The 20,154-nt window shown below is 41.4% G+C and overlaps 2 protein-coding genes across 2 annotated transcripts; both read right to left on the bottom strand.

The window, feature by feature from the left end:
* Positions 1–589: 589 nt before the first annotated feature.
* CNOT3 (CCR4-NOT transcription complex subunit 3) lies at positions 590–13,100 on the bottom strand. Its single transcript, XM_083885761.1, has 7 exons — positions 12,856–13,100; positions 10,640–10,699; positions 10,263–10,330; positions 9,373–9,447; positions 6,393–6,482; positions 5,251–5,379; positions 590–2,846 (listed from the first exon to the last, which is right to left on the bottom strand). The coding sequence occupies exons 2-7, from the start codon at positions 10,662–10,664 to the stop codon at positions 2,418–2,420; spliced, it is 816 nt and encodes a 271-aa protein (XP_083741887.1). The 5' UTR covers positions 10,665–10,699; positions 12,856–13,100; the 3' UTR covers positions 590–2,417.
* A 507-nt stretch (positions 13,101–13,607) lies between these two features.
* Positions 13,608–20,000, bottom strand: LOC310923834 (U4/U6 small nuclear ribonucleoprotein Prp31-like; the record flags this gene model as incomplete). The annotated part of the gene is given in 6 exon segments (XM_083885762.1): positions 13,608–13,909; positions 15,885–15,983; positions 16,073–16,201; positions 18,019–18,091; positions 19,874–19,892; positions 19,895–20,000. Coding segments are annotated over 6 exon segments (555 nt in total), but the record flags the coding sequence as incomplete, so codon positions are not given.
* Between the last annotated feature and the right edge of the window lie 154 nt (positions 20,001–20,154).

Below are 20,154 nucleotides of genomic sequence, written 5' to 3'. Positions count from 1 at the left end.
AAATGGGGAAAAAAAGAGAAAAAACCACGAAATATCAGGGGGAAAAATAGGGAAACAATGGGAAAGAAATAGGGGGAAAAAAAAGAAAAAAAGAGAAAAAAAATGAGGAAAAAGTGAGGAAAAAAGTGAGAAAAAAAAAGAATAATGGGGAAAAGATGGGGAAAAGATGGGGAAAAAGGGGGAAAAAATGGGAAATATCAGGGGGAAAATGGGAAATACCAGGGGAAAAATTGGGGAAAAAATGAAAAAAAAAAGGGGGAAAAATGGGGGGAAAATGAGAAAAAAAAGGGGAAAAAATGGAGGAAAATTGGGGGAAAAAATGGGGGAAAAATGGGGGAAAAAAGGGGGAAAAATGGGGGGAAAATGGGGGGAGAAATGGGGAAAATATGAAAAAAAATTGGGGTAAAATTGAGGAAAAATTGGGGAAAAAATGGGGGAAAATTGGGGAAAAAATGAAAAAAAATGGGGGAAAATTGGGGAAGAAATGGGGAAAAAATGAGAAAAAAAGGGGAGAAAAATGAGAAAAAAAAAGAGAAAAAATGGGGAAAAAACGGGAAAAAAATGGGGAAAAATCGGGGAAAAATTGAGGAAATAATGGGGAAAAATTGGGGAAAAAATGAAAAAAAATTGGGGGAAAAATGGGCAAAAAGTGGGGAAGAAATGGGGAAAAAATGAGGAAAAAATGGGGAAAAAATGAGGAAAAAATTAGAAAAAAATGGGGAAGAAATGGGGAAGAAATGGGGGAAAAATGAGAAAAAAAATTGGGGAAAAATTAAGAAAAAATTGGGGAACAAATGGGAAAAAATGAAAAAAAATTTGGGGAAGAAAGAGAAAAAAAGAGAAAAAAATGGGGAAAAATGAGAAAAAAATTAGAAAAAAATGGGGAAAAAAATACAAAAAAATGGGGAAAAATGGGGGGAAATGGGAAAAATGGGGGAAAAAAAATAGAAAAAAATGGGGAAGAAATGGGGAAAAACTGGGGGGAAAATGGGAGAAATGGGAAAAAAATTGGGGAAAAAATGGCAAAAAAATGGGGGAAATGGGAGGGAAAATGGGGAAATAATGGGAAAGAAAAGAGAAAAAAATGAGAAAAAATGAGAAAAAAAAAAGAGAAAAAGATGGGGGAAAAATGGGGATCCCACAGGGGGAAGTGGAGCCACTTCAGAGCCTCAATGTGGTCCTGTTTCTGGGGGGAAACACAGGAAAAAGTGAAAAAAAAAAGGGGAAAAATTGAGGAAAAATTGGGGAAGAAATGGGAAAAAATTGGGGAAAAAATGAAAAAAAATTGGGGGAAAATTGGGGAAAAATTGGGGAAGAAATGGGGAAAAATTGGGGAAAAAATGAAAAAAAATGGGGGAAAATTGAGGGAAAATTGGGGAAGAAATGGGGAAAAATTGGGGAAGAAATTGGGAAAAAAAAAGAGGAAAAAAAAGAGAAAAAAAGAGAAAAAAATAGGAAAAAATGGGGGAAATGGGAAAAAATGAGGGGGAAAAATGGCAAAAAATGGGGGAAAAATGGGGTATTTTGGGCTGATTTTGGGCTGATTTTGGGATATTTTTGGTTGATTTTGGGATATTTTGGGTTATTTTAGACTCATTTTGGGTTGGGTTATTTTAGGCTGATTTTGGGTTATTTTAGGATGATGCTGGGGTGGATTTTGGGCTGATTTTGGGGATATTTTGGGGATATTCTGGGGGAAAAAGGGGAGAAAAAGTGAGAAAATAATGAGAATATAATGGGGAAATAATAGGAAAAAGATGGGGAAAAAATGAAAAAAAAATTGGGGGAAAGTTGAGGAAAAAATGGGGAAAAATTGGGGGAGAAATGGGGAAAAAATGAAAAAAAAAAAGGGGGAAAAATGAGGAAAAAAAGGGGAAAAATGGGGGAAGACATGGGGAAAGAGAGGAAAAAAAAGAGAAAAAATGGGGAAAAAATGAAAAAAACGGGGGAAAAATGGGGGGAAAATGAAAAAAAAATCGGCAAAATAATAGGGAAAAAATTGGGGAAAAAATGAAAAAAAATTGGGGAAAAAATGAAAAAAAATTGGGGAAAATTTGAGGAAAAATTGGGGGAAAATTAAGGAAATAATGGGGAAAAATTGGGGAAAAAATGAAAATAATAGTAGGGAAAAAATGGGGAAAAAATGGGGAATAAATGGGGAAAAATTGGGGGGAAAATGGGGAATAAATGAAAAAAAATGAGAAAAAATAAGGAAAAAAAAAAAAGAGAAAAACATGGGGGAAAATGGGGAAAAATGGGGATATTTTGGGTTGATTTTGGGGTATTTTAGGCAGATTTTGTGCCATTTTAGGCTGATTTGGGGAGGATTTTAGGCTGATTTTGGGGATATTTTGGGCCATTTTGGGCTATTTTAGGCTGATTTTGGGCCATTTTGGCATATTTTGGGTTATTTTGGGTTATTTTGTGCTGATTTTGGGCGGATTTTGGGATATTTTGGAGGATTTTGGGTTATTTTGGGCTGATTTTGGGATATTTTGGGCCATTTTGGGCCATTTTTGGCTGATTTTGTGACATTTTTTGCTCATTTTGTGAAATTTTGTGCCATTTTGGGTCATTTTAAGCCGATTTTGAGCCGATTTTGGGGGATTTTTGGGGCATTTTTTTGGATTTTGGGGCATTTTAAGCCGATTTTGTGCCATTTTTGGATATTTTGAGGCTTTTTTTTTTATTCTTTTGTGCTTTTTTATGCTGATTTTGGGTGATTTTGGTGTATTTTTTGTCCCACTCACATCCTTGTCCCCCTTTTTCTTCCTGGTCTGCACCGACAGCGACTCCACTTCGCTCTCAAACTGATCCACCTGCATGTTCAGGGTGTCAATGGTGCTCTGGGGACACAGAAACACCAAAAAATTAAAGTTTTTATCAAAAAAATTCAATTGTTCCCGGAAAAAAAAAATTTCTCACAAAAAATCCCCATTTTTTTTCCCAAAAATCCCTTTTTTTTGACAAAAAACCCTGATTTTCTTCCCAAATAAACCCCATTTTTTTTCCCAAAAAAAAAACCCCAATTTTTTACAAAAACTCCCCATTTTTCTCCTAAAAAAACCCATTTTTTAACTAAAAAACCCATTTTTTGATGAAAAACCTGATTTTTTGACGAAAAAACTGATTTTTTTTCCCGAAAAACCCCATTTTTCCACTAAAAACCCTCCATTTTCTTCCCCAAAAATCCCTTTTTTTTGACGAAAACCCCCATTTTTTTCCGAAAAAAAAAAAGATTTTTCTGACGCAAAACCCCATTTTTCCACCAAAAAAATCCCTTTTTTTCCTGAAAAAAAATATTTTCCCGAAAAAACTCATTTTTTTAACTAAAGAACCCATTTTTTTGACAAAAAATCCTATTTTTTTGACAAAGAAATCATTTTCTTCCCGAAAAAACACATTTTTTCCCGAAAAACCCCATTTTTCCACTAAAAAAATCCCTTTTTTTTGACGAAAAAACTCATTATTTCACCAAAAAATCCCATTTTTCCACCAAAAAATCCCATTTTTTTCCCAAAAACCCATTTGTTTCCCGAAATCCCATTTTTTCCCTGAAAAAAACCATTTTTTCAACTAAAAAACCCATTTTTTTTATGAAAACCCCCATTTTTCTACCGAAAAAACTCATTTTTTGGACGCAAAACTCCATTTTTCCACCAAAAAATCCCATTTTTTTTTCTAAAAAAACTGATTTTCATCCAGAAAAATCCAATTTTCCCCCCTTTCCTCCCCGTGAGCCACTGCCCGACCTCCTCCTTCTCCTTCTGGGAAAAAACCCCATTTTTCCACCAAAAAATCCCATTTTTTTTCCCGAAAAACCCCATTTTTTCACAAAAAAAACCCCATTTTTCCACTAAAAAACCCCATTTTTCTACCATAAAATCCCATTTTTTTCCTGAAAAAACCGATTTTCATCCAGAAAAAAACCATTTTTCCACCAAAAACCCCCCATTTTTCCACCAAAAAAAATCCCTTTTTTTTTCTGAAAAAACCCATTTTCTTCCTGAAAAGACCCATTTTTTTAACTAAAAAACCCATTTTATATGACAAAAAAAATCCTATTTTTTTGACAAAAAAACTCATTTTCTTCCCGAAAAAACACATTTTTTTGACGAAAAAAATGATTTTTCCCCAAAAAATCTCTTTTTTTTCCCGAAAAACCCCATTTTTTCACCAAAAAATCCCATTTTTTTAATGAAAAAACCCATTCTCTTCCTGAAAAACCCCAATTTTTATGAAAAAAAATTCCATTTTTTCCCCGAAAAAAATCATTTTTTTTAACAAAAATCTTTTTTTCTTTTTTAATGAAAAATCTGATTTTTTCCCAAAAAAAACCATTTTTCTACCGAAAAAACTGATTTTTTTGACGAAAAATCCCATTTTTTCACCAAAAAATCCCATTTTTTTTCTAAAAAAACCAATTTTTTTCCCAAAAAACCCCTTTTTTTTTCCTGAAAAATCCCATTATTTTATATTAAAGCCCCATTTCCTCCCCGTGAGCCACTGCCCGACCTCCTCCTTCTCCTTCTGGGAAAAAACCCATTTTTCCAAAAAAAAACCCCATTTTCTCCCAAAAAACCCCAATTTTTTTCCCGAAAAATCCCCCATTTTTTTCCACAAAAAAAAGTGCCATTTTTTAACTAAAAAACCCCAAACTTTTATGACGAAAAATCCCATTTTTTACCCAAAAAACCCACTAACATTTTCCCCAAAAAAACCCCCATTTTCTCACAAAACCCCCCCATTTTTTCCGGAAATAAACCCATTTTTTTGACAAAAAACCCCATTTTTTCTCCAAAAAACCCCAATTTTTTTCCCAAAAATCCCATTTTTTTGACGAAAAACCTGATTTTCTTCCCAAATAAACCCCATTTTTTTTTCCAAAAAACCCCCATTTTTTTAACTAAAAAACCTCGGTTTTTGACAAAAAAAACCCTTTTTTTTTTTTTTTTTTGACGAAAAAAATTGCTTTTTCCCGAAAAAACCCATTTTTTCCCAAAAAAACCCCCCAATTTTCTTCCCGAAAAAAAACATTTTTTTGACAAAAAAACCCCCATTTTTTTTTCCAAAAAAAAATTATTTTTTCGACAAAAAATCACATTTTTTCACCAAAAAATCCCTTTTTTTTTCCCAAAAAACCCCATTTTTCCACTAAAAAACCCCATTTTTTTCCTGAAAAACCTCATTTTTTCCCCGAAAAAAATTAATTTTTTCCCCAAAAAATCCAATTTTCCCCCGTTTCCTCACCGTGAGCCACTGGCCGACCTCCTCCTTCTCCTTCTGGGCCGGGTCCACCTTCTGCGCCAGCCCCAGCCCCTCCTTGCTGTACGCCTTGGTCTTGGTCTCCCTCTCCACCACCTTGAAACGCTCCATTTGCTGCCCAAAAACACCAAAAACACCCCAAAATTCAAACTCTGCAACGTGGAAAACGTAAAACGCACAAAAATCCCCTTTTTTACCTGAAAAAAATGGCATTTTTAGCCCCAAAAAATTCAAATTTTCCCCCAAAAATTCTCATTTTTCTGTCAAAATCTGCTGGGTTTTTTTCCCCTTAAATTCCCTTTTTTTTTTCCCCCAAAAAAATTCCTTTTTTATTCTCCAAATTCCCTTTTTTTTTCCCAAAATTCCCTTTTTTTTTCCCCAAATTCCCTTTTTTTTTTTTCTACCAAAATTTACTTTTTTTCCCCAATTTCCCCATTTTTTTCCCAAATCCCCTTTTTTTTCCCAAATCCCCTTTTTTCCTCCTAAATCCCCCCCTTTTACCCAAAATTCCCATTTTTTTCTCCCCAAAATCCCATTTTTTTCCCAAAATTTTGATTTTTTCCCCAAAATTCTGATTTTCCCCCCATTTTCACCATTTCATGAGTTTGTTACGAGGTTTTTTTCCTCCAAATTCCCAATTTTTTTCCCAAATCCCATTTTTTCCCCCCAAATTCCCTTTTATTTTTTTCCACCTAAACTCTCATTTTTCAGCCCAAAAAATCCTTCTTTTACCTCCCAAAAATCCCATTTTTTTCCCCAAAATCCCTTTTTTCCTCCAAAATTTACGTTTTTTCCCCAATTTCCCATTTTTTCCTCCCCAAATCCCCTTTTTTTCCCCCCAAATTTCCGGGTTTTTTTTCCCCCAAAAATCCCATTTCTTTCCCAAAAAAATCCCATTTTTTCCCCCAAATTTTTGGTTTTTTTCCCCCAAAATCCCCATTTGTTCCCCAAATATTTGATTTTTTCCCCAAAAATTCTGATTTTTTCCCCCGAAAATCCCATTTTTTTCCCAAAATTTTCACTTTTTTTTTTCCAAAAATCCAATTTTTTCCCCCCCAAACCCCCATTTTTCCCCCAAAATCCCCATTTTTTCCCCAAAAATTTATTTTTTTTCCCCCATTTTTCACCGTCTCGATGAGTTTCCTGTTGTCGATGAGCTGCCGCTTGTCTTTGATCTCGTTGGAGGCCACCCATGTCTTGATCTGGTCCCGCAGCCTCTGCCGGGGAAAATAAAACAAAATAAATCGAAATAAACCGAAATAAATCAAAATAAAACAAAATTAAACAAAAGAAATCAAAAGAAATCAAAATAAGACAAAAAGAGGCAAAAAAAACGGTCCCAAAATAGCAAAAAACGGCCCCAAAACAGCCCCAAAATCAGAAAAAAATACCCCAAATAAATCAAAATAAAACGAAATAAAACAAAAATAAACCAAAAGGAACCAAAATAAATCAAAATAAAACAAATGAGGCAAAAAAAAGGCCCCAAAATAGCCCAAAATAGCCCCAAAACCAGAAAAAAATACCCCAAAATAAAACAAAATAAACCAGAATAAATCAAAATAAAATCAAAATAAAACAAAATAAGTCAAAGTAAATCAAAATAAATCAGAATAAACCAAAATAAAACAAAACAAAACAAAATGAAACAAAAGAAAACAAAATGAATCAAAATAAAACAAAATAAATCAAAATAAACCAAAATAAAACAAAATAAACCAAAATAAATCAAAAGAAATCAAAATTAAACAAAAGAGGCAAAAAAACGGCACCAAAATAGCAAAAAACGGCCCCAAAAACAGAAAAAAATACCCCAAAATAAATCAAAATAAACCAAAATAAACCAAAATAAATCAGAATAAAACAAAATAAATCAAAATAAAACAAAATAAATCAAAATAAAACAAAATAAATCAAAAGAAATCAAAAGAGGCAAAAAAATGGACACAAAATAGCAAAAAACAGCTCCAAAATAACCCCAAACACACCAAAAAACCCAAAAAATTGCCCCAAAATAAATCAAAATAAATCGAAATAAACCAAAATAAACCAAAATGAATCAAAATAAACAAAAAATAAACCAAAAGGAACCAAAAGAAACCAAAATAAATAAAAATAAAATAAAATAAATCAAAATAAACCAAAAGAGGCAAAAAATGGCCCCAAACAACCCCAAAACCAGAAAAAATACCTCAAAATAAACCAAAAAAATCAAAATAAGTCAAAATAAAACAAAATAAGTCAAAATAAAACAAAATAAATCAGAATAAATCAAAATAAAACAAAATAAAACAAAAGAGGCAAAAAAAGGTCCCAAAATAGCAAAAAACGGTCCTAAAATAGCCCAAAACAGCCCCAAAACCAGAAAAAATACACAAAATAAATCAAAATAAACCAAAATAAACCGAAATAAATCAGAATAAAACAGAATAAAAGAAAATAAATCAAAACAAAAGAGGCAAAAAAATGGCACCAAAATAGCAAAAAACAGCCCCAAAACCAGAAAAAATACACAAAATAAATCAAAATAAATCAAAATAAACCAGAATAAATCAAAATAAAACAAAATAAATCAAAATAAACCAAAATAAAACAAAATAAATCAAAATAAACCAAAATAAACCAAAATAAAACAAAATAAATCAAAATGAATCAAAATAAACCAAAATAAATCAAAATAAACCAAAATAAATCAAAATAAATCAAAATAAATCAAAATAAATCAAAATAAACCAAAATAAAACAAAATAAATCAAAATGAATCAAAATAAACCAAAATAAATCAAAATAAACCAAAATAAATCAAAATAAAACAAAATAAATCAAAATAAATCAAAATAAAACAAAATAAATCAGAATAAAACAAAATAAACCAAAATAAATCAAAATAAATCAAAATAAACCAAAATAAATCAGAATAAAACAAAATAAATCAGAATAAACCAAAATAAATCAAAATAAAACAAAATAAATCAAAATAAATCAAAAAAAAACCAAAATAAATCAAAATAAAACAAAATAAATCAAAATAAATCAAAATAAATCAAAATAAATCAAAATAAACCAAAATAAATCAAAATAAATCAGAATAAACCAAAATAAATCAAAATAAACCAAAAGAGGCAAAAAACAGCCCCAAAAATATTTTGAGGAATTTTGTGAGAATTTTCAGGAAATTTTGGGGAAAATTTTGGGGAAATTTTGAGGAATTTTGGGGAAATTTTTTGGGAATTTTTAAGGAATTTTGGGGGAATTTTTTGAGGAATTTTGGGGGAATTTTGGGAGAATTTTTAGGAAATTTTGGGTAAATTTTGGGGGAATTTTTAGGGTAAATTTTGAGGAATTTTGGGGGAATTTTGGGATAAAATTTGTGGGAATTTTGCGGAATTTTTGGGAGAACTTTGAGGAATTTTCAGAAAATTTTGGAGTAAATTTTGGGAGAATTTTCAGGAAATTTTTGAGGAAATTTGGGAGAATTTTGTGGGAATTTTGAGGGAAATTTTGGGGAAATTTTTTTGGGAATTTTGAGAGAATTTTCAGGAAATTTTGGGGGAATTTTGGGTGAAATTTTGATCGAATTCTGCGGAATTTTTGGGAGAATTTAGAGGAATTTTCAGGAATTTTTTAGGAAATTTCTGGGGAATTTCGAGGGAAAATTTGGGAGAATTTTGTGGGAATTTTGGGGTAAGTTTTGGAGAAATTTTGCAGTAAAATTTATGGGAATTTTCCAAAATTTTTGGGAGAATTTTGGGGAAATTTTTGGGGAATTTTTGAGGAATTTTGTGGGAATTTTTTAGGACTTTTGAGAAATTTTGGGAGAATTTTTAGGAAACTTTGGGGTAAATTTTGGGAGAATTTTCAAGAAATTTTAGGGGAATTTGGGGGAATTTTTCTGGATATTTTGGGGGAATTTTGGGCAACTTTTGGTCAAATTTTGAGGAATTTTTGGGATTTTTATGGGAATTTCGCCAGAATTTTGCAAAAACTGAGAAAATTTTGGGGATTTTTTGTGTTTCAACCCCCGGGGGGGATTTTGTGGTTCCCATTTTTTATTTTTTTCCCTTTTTTTCCCCTTTTTTTCCCATTTTTCCCCCCAAATTTTGGCACCTGGAGTTTCTTGATTTCCTTTTTCAGGTCGGCCTCGTATTTCTCCTTCTGGTTGGCGTTGGCAGCGTTGTGGAGCTGGGGAAAAAATAAAGATTTTGGGAATAAATAAAGATATTGGGGGGAAATTTGGGAATTTTGGGGGGATTTTGGGGAGATTTGGGGGGATTTTTGTAAAATTTGGGGGATTTTGGGGGGAATTTGGGAGGATTTGGGGGGTTTTTTGGGTGTTTTTTTGTGGAATTTGGGGGGTTTTGGGGAATTTTTGGGGGGGTTTTGGGGGATTTGGGGTTTTTTGGGAAATTTGAGGAGGAAATTTGGGGGATTTGGGGGGAATTTTGAGAAATTTGGGAAGATTTGGGGGATTTTTTGGGGAGATTTGGGGGTTTTGGGGGGATTTGGGGAGATTTTTGTTAAATTTGGGGGATTTTTGTGGAATTTGGGGGGGGTTGGGTTATTTTGGGGAAATTTGGGAAATTTGAGGGGCAAATTTGGGGGGATTTGGGGTTTTTTGGGGGAATTTTGGGGGGTTTTGGGGGAATTTGGTGGATTTTGGGGGGATTTGGGAGGATTTTGGGGATTTTTGTAAAATTTGGGGGTTTTGGGGGGATTTTGGGGTAATTTGGGGTTTGTTGGGAAATTTGGGGGGCAAATTCGGGGGGATTTTGGGGAGATTTAGGGGATTTTTGGGGAATTTGGGTTTTTTGAATGGAGTTTTCGTGTGTTGTGGGGGGATTTTTGTGGAATTTGAGGGGTTTTGGGGGGGAATTGGGGGTGATTTTTGAGAATTTGGGGGGTTTGGGGGGGATTTCTGTAGAATTTGGGGTTTTTAGTGGAATTCCTGTGGAATTTGGGGCTATTTTGGGTATTTTTGGGGTGTTTTCCCCCCTCACCTTTTGCCAAATGTCCTCGAACTGCTCCACCCCCTCCGACACCTTCTTGAGGCACCTGTCAATCTCCCCTGGGGAGGCCACGCCCACACGTTACAGCCAATCAGAGCCACTCATGGGTCACAGCCAATCAGGGCTGAGCATGGGCCGCACCCAGAGCCCCACAGCCAATCAGAGCCGGCCGTGGGACTCAGCCAATCAGAGCCAGGCACAGGCCGCACCCAAAGTCTCCCTTTGACCACACCCAGCCCCACCCAAACTGCCCCAGCCAATCAGACCCAGCCGTGGGCCACACCCGGAGTCCCGCAGCCAATCGGAGCCTCCCGCCAGCCGCGCTTGGCCCCGCCCACGCTGTCCCAGCCAATCAGGTGTCCCCTCACCTTGCAGCTTCCTCTTGTCGGCCATTTTGGGGGGCTCTCGGCATCCCCTCGGGGGGGGGCCTGGGGGGGGAGGGGACGGTCAGGACCCCCCAGGACCCCCGAATCCCACCAGGACCCCCCAGGACCCCAAAAATCCACCCAAATTTCCCCCAAATACCCCAAATCCCACCCAGGACCCCCCAGATTCCCCCAAATTCCCCCCAGGACTCCCTAGACCCCACCCAGGATCCCCAAATCCCCTCAAATCCCCTCAGGACCCTCCAAATCCCCCCAAATTCCACCAGGGCCCCCCAAATCCCCCAAGGACCCCCAAAATCCCACCAGGACCCCCCAAAGCCCCCTCTGAGACCCCCCCAAACCTCCTCAAATGTCCCTATAGGCCCCTATAGAGCCCCTATAGACGCCCATAGAACCCAAAGGGCTCCTAAAGGCCCCTATAGACGCCCATAGAGACCCTACAGACTCCCACAGAGCCCCTATAGACCCCTATAGGCCCCCTATAGACTCTTTATGGCTCCCTATAGACCCCCCACAGAACCCAATGGGCTCCTATAGGCCCCTATAGGGACCTATGGACACCCATAGAGACCCTACAGACCCCCACAGAGCCCTCCATAGACCCCTATAGGGCCCTATAGACCTTTTATGGCTCCCTACAGACCCCCACAGAGCCCCTATGGATCCTCCAGGGCCCCAAACACCCCTATAGAGCATCAGATACACCCACAGACCTCCTATACAACCCACACACACCCCCACAGAGCCCCTATAGGCCCTTTATGGCCCCCTATGGCTCCCCACAGAACCCAATGGGCTCCTATAGGCCCCTATAGGGACCTATGGACACCCATAGATGCCCTAAAATTCCATACAGAGCCCTCCACGACCCCTATAGGCCCCCTATGGCTCCCCACAGAGCCCCTATGGATCCTCCAGAGCCCCAAGAACCCTTATAGAGCATCAGATACACCCACAGACCTCCTATAGAACGCCCACAGACCCTCATGAACCCCTATAGACCCCCCAAAGGCCCCTATAGAGCCCCTATAGATCCTCTAATGAACCTCTCAGACCCCTATAGGCCCCTATAACCCCCTATAGCCCCCCATAGCCCCCTATAGCCCCCCATAGCCCCCTATAGACCCCTCTAGACCCCCCTCTAGACCCCTCTAGCCCCCTATAGACCCCTATAGACCTCTATAGACCCCCATAGACCCCTATAGCCCCCTATAGACCCCCATAGACCCCTATAGACCCCTATAGACCCCCTATAACCCCCTATAGACCCCCATAGACCCCTATAGACCCCCCTATAGGCCCCTATAGCTCCCTATAGACCCCCCTATAGACCCCCTATAGACCCCTATAGCCCCCAACAGATCCCTATAGACCCCCTCTAGACCCCCTCTAGACCCCTACAGACCCCTATAGCCCCCCTATAGACCCCCTACAGACCCCTATAGCCCCCCTATAGACCCCTCTAGACCCCTATAGCCCCCCCATAGACCCCCTATAGCCCCCTATAGACCCCCTATAAACCCCTACAGACCCCTATAGACCCCCATAGACCCCTATAGCCCACTATAGGCCCCTATAGACCTCCTATAGACCCCTATAGCCCCCCACAGACCCCCATAGACCCCTACAGCCCCCCATAGACCCCTATAGCGCACTATAGGCCCCTATAGACCCCTACAGACCCCTATACCCCCCTACAGACCCCCTATAGCCCCCCCTATAGCCCCCTATAGACCCCCATAGACCCCTATAGACCCCTATAGACCCCCATAGACCCCTATACCCCCCTACAGACCCCCTATAGCCCCCCCTATAGACCCCTATAGCCCCCTATAGCCCCCCCTATAGACCCCTATAGACCCCTATAGACCCCCATAGACCCCTATAGACCTCTATAGGCCCCCATAGACCCCTATAGACCCCCATAGACCCCTATAGCCCCCTATAGACCCCTATAGACCCTCTACAGATCCCCCTATAGACCCCCATAGACCCCTATAGACCCCCTATAGACCCCTATAGAGCCTCTATAGATCCCCTATAGCCCCCTATAGCCCTCTATAGACACCTATGGACCCCTATAGCCCCCTATAGACCCCCTACAGACCCCCTATAGCCCCCCTATAGACCCCTATAGCCTCCTATAGACCCCCCTCACTCCAGGCCCCGCCCCATTCCCGGTTTCCCCGCGCACTCACCGGTTTCTCTCGGGGCGCTCCTGGCGGGCCGAGAACCGGCGGGAATGTGGCGATATCGCCGCGATGGAGCCTCGAGGAGGGGATATCGCGACTCCTCGAGGTGGGAGGAAAATCTCGCGGCCGGTTTTTGCCGCTTTTCGCGGTTTTATTTCGGTGAATTCCCCGGGATTCCCCCCCGGTCCCGGTTCGGCTCCGGATCCCCTCAGAGCCGCCGCGTCCAAAATGGCGGCGGCGGCTCCCCTCAGGCGGCGCCGCCCCGCCCCCGCGCGCCCGCGCCGCCCCTCATTGGCTGATTTGCACGCCCGTCAGCGAACAACGCGCGATGATTGGTTAAAGCACAAAAAAGGCGGGACGAAGAGCACCTCCCCCGCGCTGCTGTCAATCAAAGCCAGCCCCGCGCTCCCGTTGGCGGCGCTGTGTTTATACCGGAAAAGGAGGCGTGGTTAAGACCGAAGCCACGCCCATAAGGCGGGGGACAAGCCTAAAAGTCTCGTTTTGATTGGTCAGAATCGCCGTCACTCAAAACCGTGGCGGGAGTGGGGCGATGCCTTTCCCTGATTGGCCCCCTTTTGTCGCGAGGGGCGGAGCCACTTCCTATTGGCCGTTTCTTCGCGCGGGGCAGCCAATAACCGCCGGGGGGCGTGGCCAAGAGGCGGAGCTGTCAATCAAAATCGGGACAGCCAATAGGAGGCCGAGATCTGCCCAGGGGGCGGGACCTGCTCAAAATTCCTCAAAAAAAAGCCCCAAAACCCCCCAAAATTCGCCCCAAATCCCTCCCAGGACCCCCCAAATCCCCCCAAAAAAACTCCCCCGAGAGTCTCCGATCCAAAAAAATTTCCAATATTTATAGAAAGTTCAGGAATAAAACACAAAATGGGGGAAAATCTCCAGAATTTTGGGGAATTTGGGGAGGGGTTTGGGGGTCTCAGGGGGGCGTGGGGACCCCACTTTTCTCCCCCTTGACCTTGAGGAACTCGGCCATGCTGGAAAAATATTTCTGATTTGCCTCGGCCACTTTTTTCTCTGCTGCCTGAGGGTTGACGATCTCCAGCCCCTGAAAAGTCAAAAAAATTAATTTTTTCTGTCTCAAAATCACCAAAAATCCCAAAATTTTGGCCTTTTTGGGTCTCCCCGAGTCAATAAAATTTTTTGTTGTTGGGGAAAGATTTTTTAAAGACACAAAATGGGGTTGAATTTTTAAAGGTTTTGGGAAATTGCCCCAAAAAAATTTGGTTTGGGGTCCCAAAATTTAATTTGGGAGACACAAAATTCATCTGGGACCCCTCAAACTCCCCCCAAAACCCCCAAATCCTCCCCAAATCCCCCTAAACACCCCCAAACTTCCTCCAAATCCCACTCGGGACCCCCCAAATCTCCCCCAAACCCCCCAAATCTCCCCCCAAATCCCTCCAGGACCCCCCAAATCCCCCCCAAACTCCCCCCAAAATTCCCCTAAATCCCTCCAGGACCCCCCAAATCTCCCCCCAAATCCCTCCCAACCCCCCTCAAATCCCCCCCAAACCCCTCCAGGACCCCCCAAACTCCCCAAATCTCGCCCCAAATTCACTCCAAGCCCCCCCAAACCCCCCAAAATTCCCCCAAAAATCCCTCCAAAATCCCCCCAAACTCCCTCCAACTCCTTCCAGGACCCCCCAAACCCCCCAAAATCCCTCCAAAAATCCCCAAATCTCCCCCAAGACCCCCCAAAATCCCCCCAAATACCACTTGGGACCCACCAAACCCCCCAAATCTCCCCCCAAGTTCCCCCCAACCCCCCCAAAATTCCCCAAAAATCCCCCCTTTTCCCATTTGGAATCCCCCAAACCCCTTCAGGACCCCCCAAATTCCCCCCAAACCCTCCAAATCTCCCCCCAAATTCCCTCCAGGACCCCCCAAATCTCTCCAGGACCCCCTAAACTCCCCCCAAAACCCCCCAAATCCCATTTGGGACCCACCAAACTCCCCCCCAAATCCCTCCAGGATCCCCCAAATCCCCCCAAATTCCCTCCAAATCCTCCCTAAACCCCCCAAACTCCCCAAATCTCACCCCAAATTCACTCCAACCCCCCCCAAACCCCCCCAAAATTCTCCAAAAAATCCCAAAATCCCCCCAAACTCCCTCCAACTCCCTCCAGGACCCCCCCAAATCCCTCCAACTCTCCCCAAACTCCCCAAATCTCCCCCAAAATCCCAAATCCCACCCCGAATTCCCTCCAGGACCCTCCAAATCCCCCCCAAATCCCTCCAGGACCCCCCAAACTCCCCCAATTATCCCCAAACCCCCCATTTCCCACCTGCAGGGGGGTAAAGGCCACGCTGGAGGCCGTCCCCGAGCTCCTGTCCCGGATGGTCCCACTTGGGACCCCCCAAACTGCCCCCAAATCCCCCCAAAACCCCCCCAAATCCCACTTGGGACCCCCCAGGACCCCCTCAAATCCCTCCAGGACCCCCCAGAATCCCCCAAATTCTACTCGGGACCCCCCAAAATCCCTCTAGGACCCCCCAAACCCCTCCAGGACCCCCCAAGTCCCCCCAGGACCCTCCAAATCCCCCCCTAATTCCCTCCAGGAGCCCCCAAACCCCTTCAGGACCCCCCCAAAAATCCCAAAATTCCTCCAAAAATCCCCAAAATTCCCAAAAATTCCCAAAAAACCCCAAATCCCACCTGCAGTGGGGTGAAGGCCACGCTGGAGGCCGTCCCCGAGCTCCTGTCCCGGATGGTGGATTTGCCCCCATAAACCCCCCTAAACCCCTCCAGGACCCCCAAAATCCCCCCAAACTCCTCCAGGACCCCCAAAATTCCCCCAAATCCCATTTGGGACCCCCAAATCTCCCCAAATTCCCCCAAATCTCCCCCAAACCCCCCAAATCCCACTTAGGACCCTCCAAATCCCCCCCTAATTCCCTCCAGGTCCCCATAAATCTCCCCCAAATTCCCTCCAGGACCCCCCAAACCCCCCAAAATCCCCCCAAATCCCCCAAATCCCCCCAAAATTCCCAAAAATTCCCCAAATCCCCCCAAATCCCACCTGCAGTGGGGTGAAGGCCACGCTGGAGGCCGTCCCCGAGCTCCTGTCCCGGATGGTGGATTTGCCCCCATAAACCACATTTTGTTTCTGCAGGGTCCTCTGGGGGGGGGAGTAATTACCGTTAATGACCCCAATTAACGCCCCGGGGGGTTAATGAGGGGTTAATTGGGGTTAATGAGGGGCAGGACCTGCAGGGTTTTGCTGATCCGGGCCTTGGTGGCCTCGTTGACCTGGGTCTGTCTGACCCGGCCGCTGCCGCCCTTGCCCAGGTGGCCCAGGCTGAAGCCAAGGTCCTCCTGGTACGCGTCCTCTTCGATCTGAAAATAAAAAATATAAATATTTCAATTAAAAATGGGATTTGGGGGGTCCCAGGTGGCCCAGGCTGAAGCCAAGGTCCTCCTGGTACGCGTCCTCCTCGATCTGAAAAATAAAAATTATAAATATTTGGGTTAAAAATGGGATTAAAAATAGGAAAAATGGGGTTTGGGGGGGTTAAAGGGGAAAAAAATGAGATTTTGGGGGGTTAAAATGGGGTTAAAAGGGAAAAAATGAGGATAAAAATGGGAAAAATGGGATTAAAAACAGGTTAAATGGGATAAAAAAAATAGGAAAAATGGGATTTTGGGGGTCCCAGGTGGGCCAGGCTGAAGCCAAGGTCCTCCTGGTACGCGTCCTCCTCGATCTGAAAATAAAAAATATAAATATTTGGCATGAAAAGTGGGAAAAATGGGATTTCAGGGGGTTAAAATGGGGTTAAAAGGGATAAAAATGGGATTTTGGGGGGTTAAAATGGAAAAAAAATGGAATTTCAGGGGGTTATAAGGGGAAAAAAATGGGATTTCGGGGGGTTAAAATGGGGTTAAAGGAGGGAAAATGGGATTAAAAATGGGGAAAATGGGATTATGGAGGTTAAAATGGGATTTTGGGGGTCCCAGGTGGCCCAGGCTGAAGCCAAGGTCCTCCTGGTACGCGTCCTCCTCGATCTAAAAAATTTAAAAAATAAAAGTTTGGGTTAAAAATAGGAAAAATGGGGTTTGGGGGTCTTAAAATGGGGTTAAAGGGGAAAAAAATGGGATTTGGGGGGTTAAAATGGGGTTAAAGGGGAAAAAAATGGGTTATAAAGGGGGGGAAATGGGGAAAAAATGGGATTTTTGGGGGTCCCAGGTGCTCCTGGTCGGCTCATCCTTGATCTGGGGGGGAAAAAATGGGTTAAAATGGGGAAAAATCAGTGAAAAATGGGATTTTGGGGGGTTAAAATGGGATTTTGGGGTCCCAGGTGGCCCAGGCTGAAGCCAAGGTCCTCCTGGTAGGCGACTTCTTCGATCTGGAAATTAAAAAAATATAAAAATTGCAATTAAAAATGGGATTTTGGGGGGTTAAAATGAAAAAAAAATGGAATTTCAGGGGGTTAAAATGGGGTTAAAGAGGAAAAAAATGGGGTTAAAGGGGAAAAAATGGGAGAAAATGGGGATAAAAACGGGGAAAATGGGATTAAAATGGGATTGGGGGGGTGAAAATGGGGTTAAAGGGGAAAAAATGAGATTTTCGGGGGTTAAAATGGGGGGAAATGGGGATAAAAATGGGGAAATTGGGGTTAAAAATGGGATTTTGGGGGGTTAAAGGGGAAAAAATGGGATTTCGGGGGGTTAAAATGGGATTTCGGGGGGTTAAAATGGGATTTGGGGGGTCCCAGGTGCTTCTGGGCGGCTCCTACTCAATCTGGGAATTAAAAATACCAAAAATGGGATTAAAAATGGGATTTCAGGGGATTAAAATGGGATTTTGGGGGGTTTAAATGCGGTTAAAAGGGAGGAAATGGGGATAAAAACGGGGAAAAAGAGACTAAAAATGGGATTTTTGGGGGTTGCTCCTGGTCGGCTCCTCCTCGATCTGGAGAGAAAAATGGGGTGAAAAACTGCAAAAATGGGAAAAAAAATAGTGAAAAATGGGATTTGGGGGATTAAAGGAGAAAAAACTTGGGTTAAAAATGGGAAAAAAATGAGATTTAGGCAAAAATAGGGGAAAAAAAGGAAAAAGTGGGTAAAAAAAAAGGATTTTTGAGCCTCTGGAAGGTAAAAAATGGGATTTTTGGGGGGTTAATTAGTATTAATTAGCGTTAATTAGCGTTAATTACCTCCCCAAAGCTCATCCTGTTGGCCTGTTTGCGGATCTCGGTCAGACCCAGACGCTCCTTCATCTTCCGGTACCTGAGGGGTTAATTAGGGCTAATTAGGGCTAATTAATGGGCTAATTAGGGGGTAATTAAGGGTTAATTAAGGGGGGAATTAAGGCACAAATAGGGGTTAATAATGGATTAATAATGGATAATAAGGGGTTAATAATGGAGCCTTTATTAGGATGTTAATTAGGGGCTAATTAGGGGTTAATTAAGGGGCTAATTGGGGGTTAATCAGGGATTTATCAGGGAGTTAATCAGGGATTATTAGGGGTTAATTAGGGTTAATTGGGGAGTTATTTAGGGACGGATTAGGGTTTAATCATAGATTTATTAGGATGTTAATTAGATATTAATTAGGGGTAATTAGGGGTTAATTAAGGGGTTAATTGAGGGTAAATCAGGCACTGATTAGGATCTTAATTAGGGGCTAATTCAGGGGTTAATTAAGGGGGTAATTAGGGACAATTAGGGGCTTGATCAGGAAGGGTAATTAGGGAGTAATTAAGGGGATAATTAGGGACTGATTAGGGGTTAATCATGGATTTATTAGGATGTTAATTAGATATTAATTAGGGGTTAATTAAGGGCTAATTAGGGCTAATTAATGGGCTAATTAAGGGGGTAATTAGGGGAGAATTTGGGGTTAATCAGGGATTTAGCAGGAAGGTAATTAGGGAGTAATTAAGGGGGTAATTAGGGACTGATTGGGTTAATCAAGGCTTTATTAGGATGTTAATTAGAGATTAATTAGGGGTTAATTAGGGAGTAATTAGGGGATCATTGGCAGTTTTTTAGGGGTTAATTAGGCGCTAATTAAGGGGCTAATTAGGGGTTAGTTAAGGGTTTAATTACAGGAAAATTAGGGGTTAATCAGGGATTTAAGAGGATGTTAATTAGGGGCTAATTAGGGGTTAATCAAGGGTTTAGCAGGGAGTTAATTAGGGACTAATTAGGGGAAATTGGGGAGTTAATTAGGGACTGATTAGGGATTAATCATGACTTTATTAGGATCTTAATTAGAGGTTAATTAAGCACTAATTAGGAGTTAATTAAGGGGTTAATTAGGGAGAATTAGGGGATTAATCAGGGCTTTATCAGGAAGTTAATTAGGGACCAATTAGGGTTAATTAGGTGTAAATAGGGGCTAATTAAGGGGATAATTAGGGGTTAATCAAGGATTTATCAGGGAGTTAATTAGGGGTAAATAGAGGTTAATTAGGGACTAATCATGGCTTTATTAGGATGGTAACTAGGGGTTAATTAAGGACTAATTAGGGGTTAATTAAAGGGGTAATTAGAGAGTAATTAGGGGTTAATTAAGGGGCAAATTAGGGGATAATTAGATGTTAATCAGTGGTTTAGTAGGAAGTTAATTAGGGACTAATTAGGGGGTAATTGGGGGTTAATTAGGGACTAATCACGGCTTTATTATAATGGTAATTAGGGGTTAATTAGGGTTTAATTAGGAGCTAATTGGCAGTTAATTGGGGCTTATTAGGGACTAAGTGGGGCAGTAATTAAGGGTTAATTATGTGTTAATTTGTTGGGTGATCAATCACAAAATAATTAGGGGTTAATTGGGAGCTAATTAGGGATCTAATTGAGTGTTAATTAGGGATTAATTAGAGCTAATTAAGAGTTAATTATGAGCAAACCTTGCATCAATCAGCCCTTAATTAATTCACCAACAACAGGAAAAATTAAGATTTCACCAAACACAAACCTGGATAAATCAAATCAGGAAACTAATCAACAACTAATTAATGACTAATTAACGCTAATTAACGCTAATTAACGCTAATTAACTCACCTCCTTCCTCCTCTTTTCTCCTCTGCCCCGTCCAGGGGGCCGGGAGGGGCTTCACCTGTTTCACCGGGGGCGGCTCCTGCCACTTGTCGAACTTGCGCTCGATCTCCTCCTTCAGCTCGTACCCAACCTGCAATTTGGGAATTTTGGGGATTTTGGGAATTTCAGGGTTTGGGAATTTTTTGGGAATTTTTTGGGAATTTTTTGGGAATTTTTGGGGGATTTTTGGGGGATTTTGGGGGATTTTTTGGGGGATTTTTGGGGTTTCCTGCCACTTGTCGAAC

Source organism: Zosterops lateralis, assembly GCF_965231275.1.
Source record: "Zosterops lateralis genome assembly, contig: HAP1_HAP1_SCAFFOLD_408, whole genome shotgun sequence".
Lineage (NCBI taxonomy): Eukaryota > Metazoa > Chordata > Aves > Passeriformes > Zosteropidae > Zosterops > Zosterops lateralis.
The sequence above is the reverse complement of the archived record's forward strand: the minus strand, read 5'-3'. Positions and strand labels throughout refer to the sequence as shown.